At 50.2% G+C, this 21,623-nt stretch overlaps 5 protein-coding genes and 1 pseudogene across 6 annotated transcripts; 3 read left to right on the top strand and 3 right to left on the bottom strand.

Moving 5' to 3' along the window:
• Positions 1-604: 604 nt before the first annotated feature.
• H257_06433 (hypothetical protein) lies at positions 605-7,248 on the top strand. The gene is made up of 14 exons (XM_009831643.1): positions 605-931; positions 983-1,134; positions 1,182-1,388; positions 1,443-2,509; positions 2,557-2,862; positions 2,929-3,084; positions 3,170-3,392; positions 3,445-3,616; positions 3,671-3,871; positions 3,933-4,875; positions 4,925-5,884; positions 5,943-6,346; positions 6,396-6,693; positions 6,750-7,248. The coding sequence occupies exons 1-14, from the start codon at positions 621-623 to the stop codon at positions 7,170-7,172; spliced, it is 5,823 nt and encodes a 1,940-aa protein (XP_009829945.1). The 5' UTR covers positions 605-620; the 3' UTR covers positions 7,173-7,248.
• A 917-nt stretch (positions 7,249-8,165) lies between these two features.
• Positions 8,166-10,838, bottom strand: H257_06432 (hypothetical protein). The gene is made up of 8 exons (XM_009831642.1): positions 9,964-10,838; positions 9,761-9,898; positions 9,596-9,708; positions 9,398-9,525; positions 9,292-9,347; positions 8,768-9,241; positions 8,648-8,716; positions 8,166-8,368 (listed from the first exon to the last, which is right to left on the bottom strand). Exons 1-8 carry the CDS (start codon positions 10,828-10,830, stop codon positions 8,219-8,221), a joined length of 1,995 nt encoding a protein of 664 aa, XP_009829944.1. The 5' UTR covers positions 10,831-10,838; the 3' UTR covers positions 8,166-8,218.
• Positions 10,839-11,029: 191 nt separating this feature from the next.
• H257_06431 (hypothetical protein) lies at positions 11,030-13,003 on the bottom strand. The gene is made up of 5 exons (XM_009831641.1): positions 12,060-13,003; positions 11,853-12,005; positions 11,593-11,801; positions 11,418-11,542; positions 11,030-11,350 (listed from the first exon to the last, which is right to left on the bottom strand). Exons 1-5 carry the CDS (start codon positions 12,977-12,979, stop codon positions 11,096-11,098), a joined length of 1,662 nt encoding a protein of 553 aa, XP_009829943.1. The 5' UTR covers positions 12,980-13,003; the 3' UTR covers positions 11,030-11,095.
• A 397-nt stretch (positions 13,004-13,400) lies between these two features.
• H257_06430 lies at positions 13,401-13,475 on the top strand (annotated as a pseudogene). Its single transcript has one exon. The product of its transcript is annotated as a tRNA-OTHER (tRNA).
• A 3,509-nt stretch (positions 13,476-16,984) lies between these two features.
• H257_06429 (hypothetical protein) lies at positions 16,985-18,618 on the top strand (the record flags this gene model as incomplete). The annotated part of the gene is made up of 3 exons (XM_009831640.1): positions 16,985-17,969; positions 18,029-18,286; positions 18,359-18,618. The coding sequence occupies 3 exons, from the start codon at positions 16,985-16,987 to the stop codon at positions 18,616-18,618; spliced, it is 1,503 nt and encodes a 500-aa protein (XP_009829942.1).
• A 281-nt stretch (positions 18,619-18,899) lies between these two features.
• H257_06428 (hypothetical protein) lies at positions 18,900-20,896 on the bottom strand (the record flags this gene model as incomplete). Its single annotated transcript, XM_009831639.1, has 4 exons — positions 18,900-19,007; positions 19,359-19,409; positions 19,865-20,245; positions 20,795-20,896. The coding sequence occupies 4 exons, from the start codon at positions 20,894-20,896 to the stop codon at positions 18,900-18,902; spliced, it is 642 nt and encodes a 213-aa protein (XP_009829941.1).
• Between the last annotated feature and the right edge of the window lie 727 nt (positions 20,897-21,623).

The raw sequence follows: 21,623 nt of genomic DNA, 5'->3' as shown, positions 1-21,623 counted from the left end.
TGCACCATTAACTGGTTCTCACGTTTTGAGTACATTTGCTTTGAAAATGTTATTTATGTCTGTCAAATAGACCGTGAAACACAATTATTTGAATGTCCAATGAATCAACTCCGCTTTGGCCTCATCCAGCACTTTTCGGAATGTGAATCTGATGCATCATCCATGCTGAGCTTCGTTCCTTCCATCGCAGCGTCTCGGACAAAGTGTTCTTAAATTGGTTTTCTACGTTAGCATTAACCAATGCCGTGATTATAGAGGCTATTAATACCAGGTAACGTTAGGCAACTTGAGCTCAACGCAAGTGGAAGTCGGACAGGCGAGGTTAAAACACATCGCCAGCAGGTACAGTATGACACAAGGGGGACATGATCTTGTGTCGTTCCATGGTGTGATGGATTGCTATTAATATAATACAAGCTATCATAATGTACTGTAGAGTACTCGTAAACCAAGCAACAAAAGTGAAACGGGGAAATTTCACGGCCAATGGCATGCAAAGGTCGTTTTGTTGATGGATACTATTAGTATTTAACGCGGCTCGAAACGCTGACCTTTCGCTGTTTGATGTAACTGCTCCAGTGGGTTTCACTTATTCAAAAGGCACTTCCCATTCGTGTGCGATGGTGCGACGCGCCCACGGTCTGCTTCGGCAGATTGGCACGCTCATGTGGAAGAACCGTCTGCTCAAGCAGCGGCATTACATCGCGACGGCGTTCGAAATCGCCATTCCCGCCTTGATGGTCATCTTGTTTGCGTACTTTAAGACGCTCCAGCCCAACACGTCCATCGCGGCGGGATTTGTGACTGGCGTCGGCAGCACCAACTTGTTTGAATCGAGCAACGGCAACTTGGGGGCTAACATCGGCGTCTACGGGGGAAATGCGCCGACCTTTGGCTTCGTGGAAACGTCCATGACCGCCTTGTTGCTGGCGTGCGTAGTGTCGTCTTCTTCAAATACTTAGTCATTGACCACCATATATAGGTTGCCACAACACTCGCAGTATGACTTCAATCGCAACGAAACCAACGACCTGGTGCCGTCCGACAAGACGATATGTGCAACCAAGTTCTTGTACCTTGGCTACACCAACATCGACCCTACCTCCCCATTTGCCATACCTGTGGAATGTCGAGGTTTGTCCAAACCACAAGTTTCTACAGTGTAGTGATGTTTCTGTTAGGAAAGTTCATTCCGTACAAGCTAGCTATTGCGCCCAAGAACTCGTTCACGGTCAACTACTTTAGCCAAACCATGGCGGCGTGGTACCCGCAGATTCCGCTGTCCAACCAATCGCACAACGCGTACAATGCGACGCCAGTCGTGCCCAGTTGGACAGACTCTGTGATGTACTTCGACTCGGCCGACGCGCTTCAAGCCTACGTTTCTGGTACCAACTAGACTGCATGGCTTGTATTTCGCAGGTGTTCTAACCTATTTCTAGGCACGAAGTACGGCACGGACACGGCCAATCCCAAGATATACGCAGGGATTGTCTTTGACACGTATCCCACCGACACGCAAATTGGGACGGCGGCGCCCATCGAGTACACGATTCGCATCGACTCGACGCAGCGCGAAGGCGGTGACGTTGGGAATATTCCCCACACGGCCAACAACGACCCCAAGTTCGTCGATCCGTTGCAGAAAAATCTCAACCGCAAGTACTACAACACTTACGTTCGCCGCGGAACCAACACGCTGCAGACTGCCGTGACCAAGTTCCTCGCGTGCCTTCCGACGTGGAACGCCGTTAGCATGACCACTGACGGCTCATGCCAGCAAGTCCAATCGGTGGCCGCGTCCTCTCCAGCAGTGCTCCAGCGGTTGACGTCGCAACTTCTGCAAGACGAAGTCCTCACGGACATTTTGCAGTCGGTGGCAGGAAACCCTCAGCTTGGAATAGGCATGAACGTGTCGACGTTGTTGGAGGCGCTGCCGCTCAACTCGACGCTGGCGTTGTTGCACCCCCTCAAGCAAGCCCCCCAAGCTTATGTCGGCGCTACGACGTACCCGTTTCCGATTCAAGCGTACATCAAAGCGCCGTTCTACAGCATGGTGTCGCAAGTGTTTTCCATCATTTTCATCCTGGCGTATCTCCACGCCGTGTCGCGGGTGATTGTCGTGCTCACGCAGGAGAAAGAAACCCGCGCGCGCGAACTCATGAAGATTCTGGGCGTCCGCGATGCCGCCATTGTCCTCTCGTGGTACATCACGTACCTGCTGATCTTTGTTGTGAGCTCGGTGCTGGCGGCGCTCGCGGGCACGCAGCTGTTCCCCAACACGAGCTTTGGCTACTTGTTCATCTTGTTCTTCTTGTACTCGACGTCCATCTTTGCCTACGGATTTCTGGTTTCGTGCATCTTTTCCAACTCCAAGACGGCGGGTACTGCAGGCAACGTGTTCTACTTTATCTTGGCGTTCCTCGGCAACTTTGCCACCAACTCGCTCGAGCCCGTGAAGATGCTCTTTTCGCTCTTGTCCCCGGTCGCGTTTACGTTTTGCATTGGGGTGCGTACCGTCCTCTACGACTTTCGACAGTGAAGGGTTTTGTCTAGACGTTGGCCAATGTCGAAGGCGTGTCCACGGGCCTCACGGCCGCCAATGCAAACGTCCCGTACGGCAACTTTCGATTCCAGGGAGGGCTGGGGATGTTGGTGCTGGACACGCTCTTGTACACGGCGCTGGGGTTGTACCTCCAGGAAGTATTGCCCCAAGACTACGGCACCCCTCGCAAATGGTACTTTCTCTTCCAAGTGTCCTTTTGGCGCGGCAGTGGCGTTGTTCATGCGCGGCCGGCGGACAAAGTCGCGGACGCAGCCCCGGACACGTCGAATGTGGAGCCCGTGGGGGTCGACGTGCAGGTAGATCATTGTCGCCTCGTCTATGAAATAACAACTAGGCCGTAACCTGTTTTTGCATTTCCATAGGCACAAGAAGAGGACGGCCGAGCCTTGAAGATTCGCGGCATTCGCAAAACGTTTCAAACACCGTTGGGGGTCACCAAAGTGGCCGTGAATGGCGTCGACTTAACCATGTATCAGGATCAAATCACCTGTCTTTTGGGGCACAACGGCGCTGGCAAGGTATTAACCACGTACTAACCATCGCAACCTCGAGACTCAACGACCAAGTGAGACCATATTTTTGAACGCTGTTGTGGTTGTATAGACGACGCTCATCTCGATCTTGACGGGCATGATCCCCACCACTACGGGCAATGCGTTCTTTGGCGGGCATTCGATCCTCGACGACATGAATGCCATCCGCCAGTCCCTCGGCATGTGTCCCCAGCACGACGTACTGTATGCGGACATGACTGTGCAAGAGCACTTGGTTTTTTACGGGCGTATCAAAGGCTACTCTGGAGCAGAATTAACCGACGTGGTCACCAGTACGCAATGCAACTAGCACTTCTATGTCACGTTGACTTCAATTTGTGGCAGGTAAGATCGCCGAAGTGGGACTCACAGAGAAGCGCCACGTGTTTACAGCCAGCTTGTCGGGGGGCATGAAGCGCAAGCTCAGCGTGGCCATAGCCCTGCTTGGAGACAGCAAACTGGTCTTTTTGGACGAGCCGACGTCGGGGATGGACCCGTACAGTCGCCGGAGCACTTGGTAAAATCATATATTTTCCCATTATTTCTTAGGGAATCATTCGTCTGCTCGTAGGGAATTGATCTTGAACAATCGCATGAATCGGGTGATTGTGTTGACCACGCATTTCATGGACGAAGCCGACATCCTCGGCGATCGCATTGCCATCATGGCCGAGGGCAAGTTGCGATGTTGTGGGTCGTCTCTGTACCTGAAAAGCAAGTTTGGCGCCGGGTATACCCTCACAATCGCCAAGTCGAGCAATTCCACGTTGGAGTAGGCACCCCAATACCGTTTTGCAAATATATATATATCTAAAAAACCACCAACTATGTAGCCACGAAACCAGCTTGGTGGCGTTTATCCAAAAGCACATTCCTTCAGCCGCCGTATTGAGCAACGTCGGGTCCGAAATCAGCTTCCAATTGGCCATCGAGAGCTCGCCGATCTTTCCGACCATGTTCCAGGAACTCGAAGAACCGACCAGACAGTCGGAGCTGCAGATTTCGTCGTTTGGGGTGTCTGTGACCACGCTCGAGGAAGTGTTCATCAAGGTCGCAGAAATCAGCGACGACGACGGCCAGCACACGCTGGACAAGACCAAGTCTGGCGACAAGGCGGCGGCGGCATCCAGCTACTCAGTGCAAGGGCTGAACCGGACTGCCATCTCCATGTTCGTCCAGCACCTCTTCGCACTCGTTCAAAAACGATTCCGAGTGGCCAAGCGCGACAAAAAGTCCATGATCTTCAGCACCGTGCTGCCCATCTTGTTCCTGTACATTGGCTTGAGTTCCCTGGCCAACAGCTCGTTGCTGGCGAACGACCCCAAGATCCGCCTCGATCCGTCCGTGCACTTCGCCAACGGACTCAACACCCCCGCGCCGTTCGTTTGCGCCAAAGACGACGGCGGGGTGTGCTCCAAGTGGGGCCAGCAGATTCAGCGGGCCACCCCGGCCGCGATCCCGTTGACCGACTTGTCCTCGGATCCGTCGCTGACGGTGTTTGGCATTTCGTACAGTGCATCCATGCCGCGAATCAAACAGCAGTACGGCCCAGCGGCAGACACGTGTCTTCTCACGGCCGAAAAGGTCTTCCGCCGCGGGTATAACGACTTGATCGATGGCCAGTACGCTGCGTTCGTCATGTATGCTTCGACTGCCGATCAGATTTTGAGCTACAACATGCTCGTCAACACCACCGCCACGCATGCGGCGGGGGTGTTCAAAGCAGCACTGGACGAAGCCCTCATCCAAATGCTCAACGGAAAGTTTCCTGTCACGGTACTTACTTAGCCTGTTGGACTATCCTCAGTTCCTGCCCTTTGGATAGGTGAATTTGTACCCGTTTCCGCTCACGGCAACGGTCAAAGCTCTGTTTAGCTCGGCGCTGTCGTTCGTGGCGTGCATCATCATTTCGCTGGCCATGTCGTTCTTTCCAGCGTCGATCGTGATCTTCCTCGTCAAGGAAAAGACCAACGAGCACAACGCCAAGCATCAGCAGTTGGTGTCCGGCGTGAGTTTACCGGCGTTTTGGCTGGCCAACTACGTGTTTGACATGCTGCTGTACGTGGTTCCGTTGGCGGCGGCGCTGATCATGATCAACGCGTTCAAAATTCAAAGTCTCACCGGCGTCGACTGCGCCGCGTGCGCCACCGACACCCCCGCCGCGATTGTGACGATTTTCGTTCTCTTTGGGTTGGCCATCATTCCATTCACGTACTGCCTGTCATACGTCTTCAAGAACCACGCCACGTCGCAGAATTACACGCTGCTCATCAACATCTTGATCGGCCTCGTGCTCATGATTGCGTCGTTTGTCATGAATTTGTTTGACTCGACCAAGACTGCCAACGAATCGCTCATCTACATCTGGCGCCTCTCGCCCCTCTTCTGCCTCAGCAACGGCCTCCTCAAGCTGTGTTTGCACTCACTCCTTGGGCTCTTTACCACGTCCGGCGCCGTGAGTGCCTTCAGTGACGACATCATGGGGCTAGAAATCAAGTACTTGGCGGTGCTGTCGGTGGCATACTTCATTTGCGCCGCGGGTATCGATTTCGCCCTGAGTTTCCCGAAGATCAAAGCCATTTTCGTCCGCGATCCTAAATTGCCTCATGTTGCCCACGAAGAAGACAAGGACGTGGCCGACGAAGCCAAGCGCGTGCTGGACGGGCGTGCAGACAAGGACATGATTGTGATTAAGAAACTCAAAAAAGTCTATCAGGGCAACAAAATCGCTGTCCGCGACCTGTCGTTTGGGCTGCCCAAGGGCGAGTGCTTTGGGTATTTGGGGGTATGTATGGCTCTCCTGTGAGTACTTCATAGTTGGTTAACAGAAGGTGATGATGTAGATTAACGGCGCGGGAAAGACCACGACCATGAAAATGCTCACGGGGGACATCTTGCCGTCGAGCGGGCGGGCGACGTTGGGCGGGTTCGACATCCTCACGCAGCAGCTCCAAGTGCGCCGACTGGTGGGGTACTGCCCCCAATTCGATGCACTCTTCGACCTCCTCACCGTTCGCGAGCACTTGGAGCTATTCGCCAAGATCAAAGGCGTGCCTTGGAAAGATGTCAACATGGTCGTCGTAGAAAAGATGCGGCAGATGAACCTCAACTCGTTCGAACACAAACTCGCGGGGACGCTAAGTGGCGGCAACAAGCGCAAACTGTCGGTCGCGATGGCCATGATCGGGTCACCGCCCATCATTTTCCTGGACGAGCCTTCCACGGGCATGGACCCCGTCTCCCGCCGGTATGGAATTACATTTCCCATTGAACATTCGTACTGATTCGATTCGTAGGTTCATGTGGGACGTGATTGCTGACGTTTCCACGACGCAGAAAGAATCGACGATCGTGTTGACCACACATAGTATGGAGGAGTGCGAGGCGCTGTGCACCCGCGTGGGCATCATGGTGGGGGGCCGGCTGCGCTGCCTTGGAAGCGTGCAACACCTCAAGAGCCGCTTTGGAGATGGCTTCATGGTTCACGCCAAGGTGGAGCTGGCGCCGCCGGATGCCGTCGCGTCCTTCTTTGACTTGGCTGTCAAGGTGCATTGCGCCACTCCTTCCGTTACGTGGGACATAACCCATGCGGACGTATGTCTTTCGATATGTACAACTATTCTGTTGCGTTTTGTGAAACCGTTTCGTAGGCGGTGAAGCTGTGCACGGCGCTGGGGGCCCCCGAGCGCGCTGACTGGTTAACTCCCAAGCACGCCACTGGCTACGCCCTGGAAGCTGTGTGGGAAAGCAAGGGCAAGCTCCCCGTGGGCACGTTCTGTGCGTGGTGGGTGGGCGAGTCACGGTTCCACGACCTCCAGGCGTTCTTGACCTCCACGTTTGTCAAAGTGACGTTGCTGGAGCGCCAGAACGAGCACAGTCGATTCAAGTTGCACGAAAACGGAACCACGCCGCTGCGATTGTCGACTGTGTTTGCCAAGATGGAGCAACACAAGGCGGCGCTGTTCATGACTGAGTACAGCGTGTCCCAGACGACTTTGGAGCAGATTTTCAACTCGTTTGCAAAACAACAAGACGAAGAGACAATTGTTGCGCGCGGTGTCGAAGCTAAGTAGGAGATACAGTAAACGCTACGCTACGAAGTATGCCTTGGGTTTAATACATGGAATTTGCATTTTCATACAACGCCAATGGAAATAAACGATCAGCCTTTCCATATTGCTTGACCTATCAAGTGGAAAATAGAGATCTGTGATCCCAAGACTAAATGTATCCTTCGCCGACGGTAATGACTGGAATGACAAGTTAGATGCAAAGCATGGCGGTACTTTCTTTTTAGTCAATGGGTTGTAAGTTGGCCCGAAGTCTTCGACCATAAAACGCTCAAAGTACTTTAGATGAACCGTCTCACGTCAGTTTCGCTGGCAATTACAAGGTCGAATGAAGCGAGGGGACAAATGCAATCTCCCCCCGCTCCTTCGTTTTGAAACCGATACGATTGGGCATGCAACCCAACACACCAGAAGCCGTTCACGTAATGTCTGTTTGCAGGGTCAATTCGGTGGTGAACCCAATCTTGATATCGGGGGAAATGTGCTGGTTGTCGTACATTCTGCACGACATTTTGCCCATTACCACGCACAGCCACACGTGGTTCTACGCAGCCAAGAGCAACTGTACCTACACTGGGCGGCCTCCCAGTTAGCCCGACATTGCACATACAGTCTATTCGACTTCCACCTAACTTGGGAAGTGGGGACCGTGACCATCGCCAGGCCTCTTGTTGCTCTGCAACTTCGTGTGCATCAAGGTCGAGTGAACCCAGCGCCGCCACGTCATCACAAGGACCAACCCGCCGTCGCTCGGTGTTTTTGTATTCGCACACGATTGTTCTGGACCGGTGGAGGCACGGGAGTGTGCTGTATTTGGACAAAGCCAGTGCGTTTATGAATGAGTTGGTGGTCGTGACGTGGCAAGACACCATGTACACATACATGCTGGATGTTAAAGCGTGGAGAACCCACCAGTTGCGCCGGCCGCGAAATGTGCCGAGCGGGTTTGCATCTAGTGTACCCTTGGCAGAGTGAACACGTCGAGCAACCGACGACGAGGATACAATGAGATTTCTACTAGTTAAATCAAAGTTTATAGCAATCGTCGTCTATCTCGGGTCACGCGACCGGATGTTCAAGTACAAGTGAATCTTGCGGCCCAAGAGCTTTTCAATGTCTTTGCGGGCGGCCGTGCCGATTTCGCGAAGCGTGTCGCCCTTCGTGCCCAGCAACGTCTTGACGTGGCGGTCGGACGGGACCTAAAAAATGCAAATTAAATAGAATGTATATAGTGTGGATTCGGTACAAATTTCCAGATTCCGTCGAAAAATCGATCACAAATCGACGCTATTGGCTAGTACAATTTTGAGCGGATGTGATTGGCTCTTACAAAAGGACAAGTAGATTCAACCAATCAGAACACCAGCGTGATTCAATATGGATTCGACAACCCCGCGAATTTTATAGCGAATTCACTATATATATATATATATATATATATTCGATCCATGGTGCGCAAAGAAGAGAGAGTTTCGTACCCAAAGGTCTTGGTCGATGCGCAAACTCTTGTCGCTAAACGGAGTCCACCCGCGGTTTTCTTGCTCAATCTAACCCGATTAAGTCATCGAGTGACATGACAGTATGATAAGGTTGGTTACCTGGTACGGCAGTTCTTGGTTGAATCGGCGGTAGAGTTTTTCCCGAATGATCTCTGTGACAAGGTCCAAGTCGCTTCGATCCGACTTCATGCGCGAGTGGAACATCCACGGCCGGTCCACGGCCAGCGCAAGCAGTTCCTTGCGCAGTTTGGCCACGTCCTTGTCCTTGAACGACGACAGCTTGATGCAGTTGTCGCGTAGGTACTTGGTCGGGTCGAGCTCGAGCTCAGACATGTCGTCTTCGAAATCTTCAAAGTCGTCACTGTCAAACTCTTCATAGTCGTCGTCATCGTCGTCATCGTCGTCATCGTCCTCCTCATTGTCACCGTCAACTTCGTCCTCATCCTCGTCAAACTCGTCAAACTCGTCGTCTTCCTTGGGGCCGTACGTTATAAACGCCTCTTCAATCATATCACTGAGCACTTGGACGCGCTTGGCCACATGCGGACGTTCCGTCGGCCCCACCAAATCCATCTACCCCATCACATAATCAACATGGTTCATATCTTCTATCCTGTACGTACCTTATTCATGACGAGCATGATGGGCGCCGCTTCCTTGGCAGACGAAATCGCAATGTCTAGTCCAATTCCAATGACATATTCCGTTGTTTAGAGCAACAACTCGTACTTTTCAGGGCTTCCAGCGCCTGGTCGTCCAGCCGCTTGACGGCGTCCACCACGAGCAAGGACATGTCGACGCTTGGCATCGTCTCCGACGCCGTGATCGCCAGCGACCGCACATATGTATGGGAATCCCTATACAAAGTCATTCATGTATTAGATGATTTCATTTACTTCTTCAAAATAGATGATTGTTTAGGTGTACTTCAAATTGACAAGACCAGGGGTGTCGTAAAATGCGATTTGGGCGTCGCCTTGGGTGAGCACTCCCAGCACGCGGTCGCGCGTCGTGTTGTACTTGGCAGACACTGCCGACACCTATTAAGGATCTGTGAATTATATATATATTTAATATATATATATATATTACGTTGAATCCAAGCAACGAGTTCATGAGCGAACTCTTGCCAGCATTCGGTCGACCAATCACAGCCACGTTCAGGCCTCGGGGCTTGACACCACGGGGACTGTCTGGTTCTTCAAACGTATGCAGCGGCTCGACAATGTCCTACCAAATACCAATAAATTTACATATATATATCCATATTCAGACTAGGAAATATATATATATACCTGTGCGGGGGCTTGGAGGTTGTCAAACACGCGATTCTTCTTGTTGAGCTGGCGTTGGGCTCGTCTGTCGGTGGATATGCCGTCGCCTTTCAAAGTGTCGGCAGCCGTTGCTTTGAACGGTTTGAACGGCGACGGAGTCGAAGGAGCGGCGGATGGTGACGAGGCGGAACCAGGGATGCCCGGCGTGAGCACTCGGATCTTGCGCATGTGCGACCACGCCGCTTCCCTTTCCGCTTGGATGTCATGGATGGATTTGGGGGCTTCGACCACCTTTGGCTCAGACTTGAACTGCTGCTTCCGCCCTCTGGTAAAGTCCCCGCTGGCCTTGCCCTTGGAGTACTCTTTCGACCCGCGCTTGCTGTCCTGTTGGTCGTGCTTTTCATTGCCGTACTTAGGCTTGTCGTTGCTGTATTTAGGCTTGTCGTTGCTGTATTTAGGCTTTTCGTTGCTGAATCTGGACTTGTCGTTGCTGAATTTGGACCATGGCTTCTTGTCGTTGTCTTTGAATTTGTTGGTACGGAATGGAGACGACGAACGGCGGGAGTTGTCAAACGACTTGAACTGCTGCTTGCCTCCTCGGTCGTTGCTGTCCTTGCCAAACGGAGAGCCTTTGAACTTGTCATTGGATCTGCCGCGTCTGTCGCCGCCACCTGCCATCTTTTGCTTGAACTTGTCAGCCCGATCCTTCTTCCACTTCGGCACCGCAGACTCGTACCCACTGACGACCTTCTTCTTCGGCTTCCCTTCATCGAACGTACTGAACGACGCAACGGATCCTCCCAATGGCGTTGACAGCGGAAGATATGTCCGCTGGCACAGCAGCGACGACGAGTATGCCGTCCGCAGCGGCAACGAGAAGCGCCACATTCTTGGCGCTGTTTTTGAGTTGTGTATCCGCGGCACCACCGCTCCAGACCCAATCAAATTCGTGATCGAAAATCCGGATATATGACATGAAAACTTAGGTTATCCGGAACAGTCATCGCCCGGATAAACCCTTCCGGATATATTGTTTTGAAAGGCCAAAAGTTAACAACTATAAAAGCAATGCTCATGATGAAATACACTTGCGTTGTGTGGTATCAATATATTTGATCGTATGCATCCTTCCATGGATACGCTTAATACTAGTTTAGTACGCCTGGCGCTTCTTCTTTTCGATGGCTTCGAATGCGATTTGCCACATGTTCTTGATCGTGTCGTAGTTTTCGCTGGCAAACTTGGCCGCAACAAAGCGCAGCGATGGCACCGTGAGTGAAAAATAGTGCAAGTTCCCGTATCCCTTGTAAATTTTGCTCTTGATGGGCGACAGCTTGTGGTCTCGGTACAGCCGAAACGATTGAATTTGCGTCGACACTTGACGCTTCTCGTACAACGCAATCACGCACTACATACAACCAATCTCTCGTTATTAGTCTCAATCAAACCCACTTGACGATTGATGGCCGTCGTACCTCGTGGTACGCCGCGCGAGACACAAAGAGCTGCAGCACGTCCATTTTCGCCCCACCAAATGCAAAGTACTTGCTATCCCACTTGGCATTGCCCGCAGTAAGGTTGCCCACACTGAACGTTCCACCTAAAACACAAGTTCATGTCAAACGATGTTGCGACGATGAACAATTGTACTGGAAATGCGTGTCAAGACCGCGCCTTGGGAGGTCTCTTTCGATTCGTTTCGTTCTTTCAGTCGAATGGTCATGGGTCGAGGCGCCGTTTTGATCAATTCCAGCACGGTGTTGTAGCTCTCATGCTCCATGTCCTTGTGGTTGATGCCTCGAATAACGCTACCCACTTTGACCCCAATCCGGTCGGCCGCCCCACCTTCCACGACCAACCTATGCAACTCGTCATGTGAACCTCATGGAATTTGGTCGTCGTCATCGTACTTAACCACCGCTAGCTCCCGCTTTTGGTCTTGCATGTTGTCCTTCACATACACGTCCATGCGCTCCATGAGCACGCCCAGCTTGGACCCGTAGTCGAACATGACTTCATACTCGTCTTCTTCCATATCATCGTCCAGTTCTTGCGACGGTGCCCTACATTAGTCAACATGAGATCATGTTGCTCGTTGATTCCGTCGACTTTCATACCGCGTCAATTGCGGGCCTCCGTCCGAGTCCACGCTGTTGCGTCGCGACCCATTTGCCGGACTGCGGGGGTTGAAGTCGTCGTCCAAGTTGGCAAATGTGTTGGCGGCAAAGATGTCCGATGTATTTGAGATGGCAAACCCATTGTCGTTCGACGACACCTTTTTGGCCCCCAAGGACATCTTGTTGACTGCAGCTTCGGCCTCCAACATGTCCTTCACCGACGTGCGGCGCTGCGGCGTGGCAGTGGCCGTGGCGTACGCAGCGATATCCAGCGGACGTCGCGAGTTTTCTTGGGTGGCCCTCGTAAACGACGGTTGACGGGGGCTTGAGGTTGTTTGGACGGGAAAGTCAAAGGGGAGGTGGGGCGTGGATCCTTTGGGGCTGAACGGGTCAAAATCTTGAACTGTTGCAGACGGACACGTGGTGAATTGCGACATCGGGGCGGCGTTGAAGTGTTGTTGCTGATGTTGGTAAATCGCTGTAGATAGAGGTGGTGGCGGTGTATGAGTCCCGAACGGATCGCCAAATGGGTTAGTCACCACAGACGAAGATGACACCTGGGAAGCAAATGGATAGGCGGGGGTAACCGCGGGGGAGTCGGCAAATGGATTATGCTGCTGCACACTGGACGTGGCGAATGGAGATGGATTGAACGTGGTGGATACCGCAGGTGGCTGCGTGGTCATGTACTGTGTGCGAGCAGGGCCGTTCGAATTTGTTTGAATCGTGCTGGAGGACGTCTGGAACTGACTCATGATGTTTTGATTCAAGGATGGCTGCTTGGTTAGCTGCGGTTGACCTTGCTGTTGGTACAACGGGGCAACAGGTGTCGTCATAAAGTTGCTGGAGTTGCTATTGCCTTGGCGAGCACCAGGAGTCGAAGATGCGAACACACCGAAGCCGGCGAATGGATCGGACATGCGCGCCGTGACTCGTGAAAGCAGAAATATCCCAAAAACCCTTCCTCCAAGTGAAACCACCGCTTGGATCTAAAGCTATTTTTAGATTTTTATCCGAAATCACTTGTTTACCGGATGTGTATTGACTGTGAGTTTATATCACCAGGACGCGTCAAAATAGTGAGGTCATTCTAACTCACAATATGTCAATGAATCTTCGAAAGTGCTCTAAATAGGGCTCTTTATTGATCCTCAGTACAAAATGCATGTGCAAAATGCGGTGGGTTTTGGAAACTGTGTATTCGGGGTACGCACTACAGTACATGTAGTTCAGTGTTCCTTGAATTGTTTCAAAGTCAATATGAACCATCGATGACTGTTGGTGGCCACCCACAGATTTAACCAGCTGGTTTACTCGAAGCCAACAATCGGCACAGGGGGAGGGAAAATAGCTCAGTGGTAGAGCATCGGTTTACGTTTAACTCAAAGGTCGTGGGTTCGTCCCCCCCGGCTTCCCCGGATTATTTCCGCAAGGATTTATCCGTCCCTCCCCTGGGGAATCCGGAGACGAGGACCGAACTTCGAAGAAGATCGGTCCAAGCACGAGGTATGAAGCGTTGGGCGAGGTAAAAACCGAAGATGCAGGCGGGTTACAATTGGCGAAGCGGTTCCACAACATGTGGTTCTAGTATCGGCCCTCGTGGAGGAATGTCTTAAAAATGTTAATCCAAGCGCAATTAACCAACAACCGGCACCCATGCTCTGGGATTTACTGTTAGGTATGTATACTTGCAAATACCAGTTGTTAATTGGTCGTAGGAAACGTTTACTTCGAAGTACGTACTCTGGAGTAGATAATAACGTTACTATTATAACGTTATTGTAGCGCACAGTCTAACCTTCCCGTACGACCGTACTACGTGAGTATTAAAAAAATACATCGTCAATGTTGATATTCTCGCTAAAGCGATGCTGCACAGTTGTCAATATCAGTAATTTTTCATTATGTGCATGTTATACTACGTAAGCTTAGTACTCCGTACTGTACTCCCTCTGATCCACTTTACTTGCGCGATAAGAAAATTTGCCGTATGCCTCCCTGAATTAAATCATAACACCCTCATAAATTTATGATATCGAATACGTATTATTAGAGGGAGTCATATGGACAAAAAGCCTGTTGAAAAAGTCAAGTAGTGAGAGTGGTTAGGGTGACTTTTTCGGTTATGGTAATCGTGTAAATTGCATGCACTCCATGCTACCAGACTCCTATGGCAACTTTGTTGGCTTGTTCCGCGTATATCGTGGGTCGTGTTTCGTGCTGCTCCTGGAAGACATCTTCTATAGTCGATATACATGTACTGCCTAGATATAGAATGAACCTTGCTTGCGGTACCAACGGATGACTGAATGCGCAAGGGGATCGATCACTTACATACCCGTGGACCCAGTGAGCAGTGTGTGTGAGGTGGCAAATTGAAGAATGACGACATTGAAATGTGTGGTTGGCCATAAAAAATAAATATTTATCCAATCAAAACGCAATATTTCTGGAAGATGATAGGGTGTTGAACAGGAGCATGCATGCTGCGTCGTATTGCCTGACTGATGTACTAACTAGCCTTGCATTGCAGGTACCTTATTCACAACTAACACAGTGATAACGAGAGGAGCTGATACAGTATACTAAAGGATTAGCCCGTCGTTGTTGCTCGCATCAACGATGACCAAATCCATTTGCATTCTAGAGTCCTGAACCATGTCAGCAGTTGAGCTAGCAATGCGATGTAGCCCTGTGATTTTCCTTTGTACTAGTATGCGTTATGTGTGTGCAATGTGACTTTGCGTGAAAGTTAAGAAGTAAAACGTACAGCTGTGTGTGGAGGACAACGCCAAGTTATTCGTGTAAATGCTAGCAATTGGGTTAGAGCGGCGGTGAATCCACACCTAACAGCACAGGATTCAGCCACTGTATGTGCGACTTGCTCATAGTGATGTAAATCGCTACAGCTGTATCGATTGCAACCCCTACATCGCTTATAACCCCCCACGGCCTCCTGTCCCCTCCACATCGACTGTGCTTGTAGCTTATCTACATGTGAAAGCACACAACCACCATTCTACGAGGTTAGAGCCACCATTCACGACATCATGACTAGCTTATAGTGTATGAAGATCGCCAGGATAGCAGCGACTGCAACCCCTACACCTCCATAGCCCTTAAGTATCCCCCTTTCCCCTCACAATAATCGACTTGTAGCATCCCCCCAGCCCAATTGATCCGAGCGACAACGACGGGCAATTCACCAGTATATCATCTCCTCTCGTTATCACTATGCTAGTTGTCAGTTAAGGTACCTCCAAAGAACAGCAAACAGCCACGAAGAAGCGAGGCCTCCGCGCAAACTTCGCTGCAATTTTTGATTTCCAGGTATAATTGGTTTTGATTGGATACATGGATTTATTTATAGCCAATCACAGTCTTCCAATAACTTCATTATGAAATTTGCCGTCAAGAACCGACTGAAAATGGACTTGGGCGTGCTGGGTGTCCTAGCCGCCCAATGCCTTCCGTTGGAGTCGCAAACGAGGAATATCCTTTCCGCACCGTACGATGTACTTACAAGTTCAAGATATCATGTATAAACCTCCCAAATAAGACCCAGGCAGAATCAATTGGAAGGGCACACAACTATGGGAGCGTGTAGTGTAGGCTGACTGTCACAAAAGCGCTGCTGCGGGAGGCTAGTGGCGTGAAGTACACTATGCATGTTTACTTCGGGTCACCAGGCTCCCGCTGCAGCGTCTTGTGGCGCTATCTCTTATCCACGCGCTCGCTGCAGGACCCCAGCCATTCATCGTGTTTTTTAGGGTATTTTGAGTATTCCTCAAACGTGGCGTTGTGCGACAATTGTCCGCCAAGAGGTACAGTACAGTACTGTAGTGTACCGATCAGTGTGCTTTTGAAAAGTCACCCTAACCACTCTCACAACTTGACTTTTTCGTCAGGCTTTTTGGCCATATGACTCCCTCCTTGGAGTATTTGTTTCGTACATCGTGTATCTGATTATCACCTACTTCGAAAGTAGTACTGTACTGGAAGGATTCATCCTCATACCGGTACTTTATCCCATATTGGATTATCAGATCTGGTCGCACCTAGTAAGTGTTACTAATACTGAAGAATGATACTAGTAGTACAGTACGTACTTCGAAGTACTCCATACTACCGGTAGTATAATACTACTCCGAGTAGTACAGAACGCTGTATTGGTACAGTAAACTGGGAATTCATTCGCAAGCGTTGCACTCCAATAAAAATACACATCTGATCTACTCCTTGGTCATCCAAAATACTTCAAAGTAATATGCAGAATAGCGCATCACTCGTTGATTGGATAGTTACGAGGGCATCAAATGCAAGCCTCCTATTGGATAATTCACTATTCACTACTGTACTGTAGTACTCCGTACTATTATTGAAGTAGTACAGTATATTGTGACTAACCCTGAAAAACGTTCAACAATCTAAATGCCGTCAGCCATATCGCCACTTACAAAATCCAAGTAATTGCATCGACTTCCTTATATTACTGTACTATCATCCTTCAATATTTACTAGGTAGATAGACAGTACTTGTACCATCTGTACGTGTCCTGTATGAATGGTTTTTGGCGAAATTAATCGCTGCTGGATGAAATAAATATATTGACGAAAACTGAACTTAAACGATAGTTGGTTGAATTATACTGCTGGTTTGGTGAAATATATACTCCAAGCTAGGCGAAATATAGTGAAAGAAAGCTGAAATTAACCGCAAAAAGGTGTACTGTTGTATACTCCGGAGTAACATACTTTAGGGTTGTAGTCCACCCATACGGTAGGTTGTACTACGGATGGTGTACAAATGCGAATCATCTTTTGAACCAGCTGTGCCGGTTCTACTGAACCTTAGTTTGTTCCAACCGATGATTCCTGATTCCCATTTCGATTTGGGTCGACAGTAACAATTCAAACGCGTCACAATGCACCATCACAGGTCAGACACCGACGTGGCATTGCCGCTGATCACTCTCCCTTTGCGGCGGCGCGCATCGTTCTCGCGTCCGCACAAGTTGGCCACAGTGACGTTGGCCCTATGCTTGTTGGTTGGTGCGATGGGGCTCTCCTTGAACGTCAGCGTCCTCCAGCAACCATGGGGACCTATTCACCCCAGTACTGCAAACGACAGGGTTCACCACGCCGATGAAATCGCACAGCTGCACCAAAACATCACAAATGGTCGGTCCAACAACTCGACCAACCGCAGCACACCCACAGCCCTGGCTCTACCGACCCCCAAGGCCACCGTATTTACAACTCCCGCGCCCACCACCACCACTCCACAGCCGCCGACGCCTAAATCCACCACGATGATCCCTGGGTTTGTCCCCCGTAAACTCCGGTTTCTCACGCTGGCCGACAACCCCCGGCCTGACATTTGCCTCTTGGCGGCATCCGTGTTTGCGTACGAGTCGAGCTCCGTCTTGAACGTGCTCGGGTGGAATTACAGCTCGACATTCTTCGACGGCACGACGTGTGGCCAAGGGTGCGCTGACAAGCGCGACGGTAAGCAGTACCGCCACGGCCAGCAAAAAAAGCTGCACTGGCTATCGCACTACTTTGAAAAGAACCCCGAGCTCCACGACGACGACCTCGTGCTGTTCACGGACGCGTGGGACGTGGTTGTGCAAGACGACCCCCAAAAGTTGACTCAGCTGTTCCTTCAGAAGACAAAGCTCAAGCGCGGCGTGATCTTCAACGGCGAGCCATCGTGCGGCGACTCGTTCGGCAACGGCGGCAACTACGGCAACCAACTACGACAGAAGAAGTGGACGATCCAGCTGACTGTAGACCAGAAGCCTCGGGTCATTGCAGGACACAACATGTGCTCTGCGGTCGCGGCCAAGACGGCGTCCACTGACGCTGCGCCAGGACCCAATTGGAGCTTGGGGTCGGGAGGGTTTCTCGGTATTATGAACTTCAAGTATCCATACACATGGCCAGTGTATTACGTGGCATCGTCGTAGGCGACGTGCGCAGCATCCGCGCGTTCTTGCGACGGATCACGGAAATCCGCGTCGCCCAAGAGAAGGACTTTTTTCGACTGGCCAACCCAAGTGCGTTCGCGGGCAACCCAAGGTTTGGCCAGCCACTGCGCCAGTCGTTTCTGTTTGAAGGCGACCAAATTCTGTTTCAAATTGCATACTTAAAGTACCCCGAGGTGAACGTGCTTGTGGACACAGCCGCCGACATCTTCTTTGTCATGTCGTACCTGATTGGCTCCGGTAGGTACTACGACTACTACTAATAGTAGTACTAGTATGTAGTAGTACGGATAACAATCATGATGTGCCCAGAGGATTTTGACGAGTTTGGCGGGAGCGGGTCGTCGGGGTGCACGTCGCTGTACTTTCACGACCAAGTGCCGTCCAAGTTCACATGGAACGACGTCCAGCCCGTGTTTTTCCACTTCCCAGGCGACTTCAAGCCCATGTTTCCCCGCTGTGCGAACGCCACAGCTAAATACCGACGGGCGCCGAACCCGGGCAAGTACTTCTACGACGTCGACCGCCAGCACGACGTGGCGATATCGTCCATTTGTCCAGACTATTCCTAATAGAAATGTACATATTTACTGTGGATTGAATGTCACATCAACACAGAAGGGGGCACACCACAAGTCTTGCGTAGGTGCTAGTATGTTGGACTTATAGGCATGCCACGTAGAACATTACCATTCAGCAATGACCTACACCTATAGCTGCAGCACTTCGTGTTCTATATGATGTAATGTGGGATGTGTTTACAGTAATACACTACAGAAATAGTCGTCCGCATCGGGATTGCTTCAAACCACAAGCAGCTCGAGTTGGGAGCAAAATTCGCTCAGTTCAATCGTCAACGGTGTCTCTTGGGCAAGTTCGTCGATCTTTGAGTCGATGATTGCGGCGTGACAAGTGCTAGCAGCCGACGGAGGATGGCATTGCGGTCCGTGTTCGTCAGATTCTTGCCACGTATCCCGCGCATGACAGTTTGAAAGGGTTTGTCAGTGCATATCATCCGGATATATGGTATTTATCGTAATCGGATATCCGGATACGATGCAGAGCTCATGTTACATATACCGTACTTCGTATGTTAAGAGAAGCCCCCACATGTATAAATTATACAAATTTAAAGAGGTTATCCACTGTATGCTGAAGTTCAAGTTGTGGATTTTAAGAGCGTCATACAAATTTCTAGATATCGATAATTTAGACATTTCGTGACATAATTATCTGATATTAGAGGTAGTGTTATGTATAGAGGTGAGTCTTTATAGAATTTAGGAGACCATGTTGGCTATTTCATTGGTACCACCAGCGACGTGGCAGTGGCGAGGTGCAAGTGGCGAGGGCCATGGCCGCTCTGCACGCGACCAGTCAACAGCGGTATAGTACAAGCAACTTCATCATTGATTCATTCCTATAGTAGGTTCTGATGCCTCCTGGACTGTGATCCCTGGTCTTCTGTCCTCAGCGGTTGTGTTGAGCCGTCACCGTGTTCTCGAGAACAACATAACATCTTACTTTGGTGACCGCGGTGACGGCATCACGCAGTTCCAACGATAACTTCAGTCTACCTTAGGCACTCTTTCAGTATTGCCCCCGGTCGAATTTAAAACAAAATAATAATATTTTCTATTATTTGTCCTCGAAATTAGTACGATCGAACAATTGCAATTACAAGTCCTTTGAAAAACATATTGCCACGGGCGCGCCACGGGGGAAAAACCACGACCGCCAAAGGAACTCGTCGAGTTAGCTAGGAAGGTGTTCCCGATGGACACCACGCATAATCTTCGTGAACTGCTTCACACGCACCTCCCACACACCTTCAATACCTTGTGTGTGGGCTCCGTTCGCTGCGTTCACGAAGTTTTCAGAGTGGTTCACCCACTGATGCGTGTAACCCATGCCCGCCAAAGCTGGATTGTTTGCCAAGGTGTGGCGCTCATTGGTGGACACATACGACCCGAACTTGTCAGACATGATCAAGGTTCCAGGTCGTATGTGTTTTCCAATGAACGCAGACAACACCGGCTTCGTGCGGTCTTCATACGTTAGCACGCCAAACCACTTCTTGGTTGCTCGGTCAACGCCACCAAATAACCAACACTCTGGGTGGCGCGTACCACGGTTGTACTTGGATTTTTTCTTGAGCGACGTTTCGTCAATTTCAACGACGGATCCAACGCCGCCAATCTAAAAATTAGCTTGTCAATGATTATAACAGCGTCCACACTTCTAATATGAAATATATGTATACATGAAATATAACGTGAATTCGAATAAATATGCATGCCAATAATTATATAAATAGATAATATGAATTCGAACAAGTAATATGCAGTTACATATAAATAGATAATATGAATTTGAATAAATGATATGAAATTATATAAGTCATATGAATTTTGATTACCTTCATTTCACTGTCACTGTCAATCGAAAGCATTTCCGTAGAGTAGACCTACCCTACGGACAGAAGTTGTACTAGTCCGTCGCGGTTGCTGAAGCCAAATGTAGGTCTTCAATCACGTCGGCAACCGGGCGTCGCGAGGCCCAATGCCGCATAATACGAACAATGGTGCGGACGGGGAGATTCAACTTAGAGAAAAATGAACCAGACTTCACACTTCGTTCAATTGACCCACAAGTTGTGCGTCAGCAGCGCCAGCATTGGGTGGCGGCGGACAGCTTCATGTCTTTCGCACAGTTTGGGCAGAGCATAGAGCGTTTGAGTAGCCCTACACTCATGCACCAGCGCAGGCAGTCGGCGTCGTTCGTTGTAACCTGCATGACTCTGTCGAATGTGAAGTCCTCCAGGTCATCGAGGTTGTAGCGGGCATCCATGGGGTTGGCTGTATGTAGTGTGCACACTGCAGGATGGAATCAAGAATGAAGTTAACAGGGGTTGTTTGTGTTTCGAGTCTTACTCCTATTGGTCCTTAGCTTCAAACATTTGACCTTCGCGTTCAAATCGGGGGCGATAGTCACAAATGTGCGCCAAAATGATCCGGATGGTATCCGGATGATGTGATGCCCAAGTCAAGTATATTTGGTTTCAATGACACAACACAATTAAAATTGCTTTTAAATTCGACTGGGGGCAATACTGAAAGAGTGCCCTACCTTGTGCGCCATATTCACGCTCCCCACCATCACACAACCGATAGTAACGTTACCGGTACCTTAACCCCTCGATCATCACACAAGCCGTACATGTAGTAGTAGTACACGCACACATGTAGTAGTACTGTATCGATACAGCACATAAACAGCACTGCTGCAATATAGTGTCGTTAATGTACAGTGAGTGTAGTGCGGTCCATGCCCTCCATTGTCCTCTCATGCACCTGCTGAATATTAGTGAATCATGCTTCCTCTCAAATGGGCTTTCATTTGACTGTTTGCTTACGCTCCTAGCTCTCAGTTTTTCACTTTGTGCTTCCGTGTGGCTGTCTACCGGTACTGGTTTGACGCTTGCGGCAACGCGGCACGTTGGATGCACTGTTTGATGGCTGTGATGTTCCCAAGACACCTCTCATTTACAATATATATTTGAATTGAGAGGAATTAA

The sequence above is a fragment of the Aphanomyces astaci genome (genome assembly GCF_000520075.1).
Source record: "Aphanomyces astaci strain APO3 unplaced genomic scaffold supercont1.12, whole genome shotgun sequence".
NCBI lineage: Eukaryota > Oomycota > Saprolegniomycetes > Saprolegniales > Verrucalvaceae > Aphanomyces > Aphanomyces astaci.
Note: the sequence above shows the minus strand (reverse complement) of the source record. Positions and strands in the feature narration are given on the sequence as shown.

Bases quoted from the DNA above. Each gene is read 5' to 3' on its own strand.
- H257_06433 (XM_009831643.1), top strand. From the start codon at position 621: ATGGTGCGACGCGCCCACGGTCTGCTTCGGCAGATTGGCACGCTCATG. The intron at 5,885-5,942 runs GTATGTATGGCT...GTGATGATGTAG, and splicing joins AGTGCTTTGGGTATTTGGGG to ATTAACGGCGCGGGAAAGAC. The intron at 6,347-6,395 runs GTATGGAATTAC...TTCGATTCGTAG, and splicing joins ATGGACCCCGTCTCCCGCCG to GTTCATGTGGGACGTGATTG.
- H257_06432 (XM_009831642.1), bottom strand. From the start codon at position 10,830: ATGTGGCGCTTCTCGTTGCCGCTGCGGACGGCATACTCGTCGTCGCTG. The intron at 9,899-9,963 runs GTATATATATAT...GGTATTTGGTAG, and splicing joins ACCTCCAAGCCCCCGCACAG to GACATTGTCGAGCCGCTGCA. The intron at 9,709-9,760 runs GTAATATATATA...GATCCTTAATAG, and splicing joins ACTCGTTGCTTGGATTCAAC to GTGTCGGCAGTGTCTGCCAA.
- H257_06431 (XM_009831641.1), bottom strand. From the start codon at position 12,979: ATGTCCGATCCATTCGCCGGCTTCGGTGTGTTCGCATCTTCGACTCCT. The intron at 11,802-11,852 runs GTACGATGACGA...CGAGTTGCATAG, and splicing joins CGGGAGCTAGCGGTGGTTAA to GTTGGTCGTGGAAGGTGGGG. The intron at 11,351-11,417 runs GTACGACGGCCA...GGTTGTATGTAG, and splicing joins CTCGCGCGGCGTACCACGAG to TGCGTGATTGCGTTGTACGA.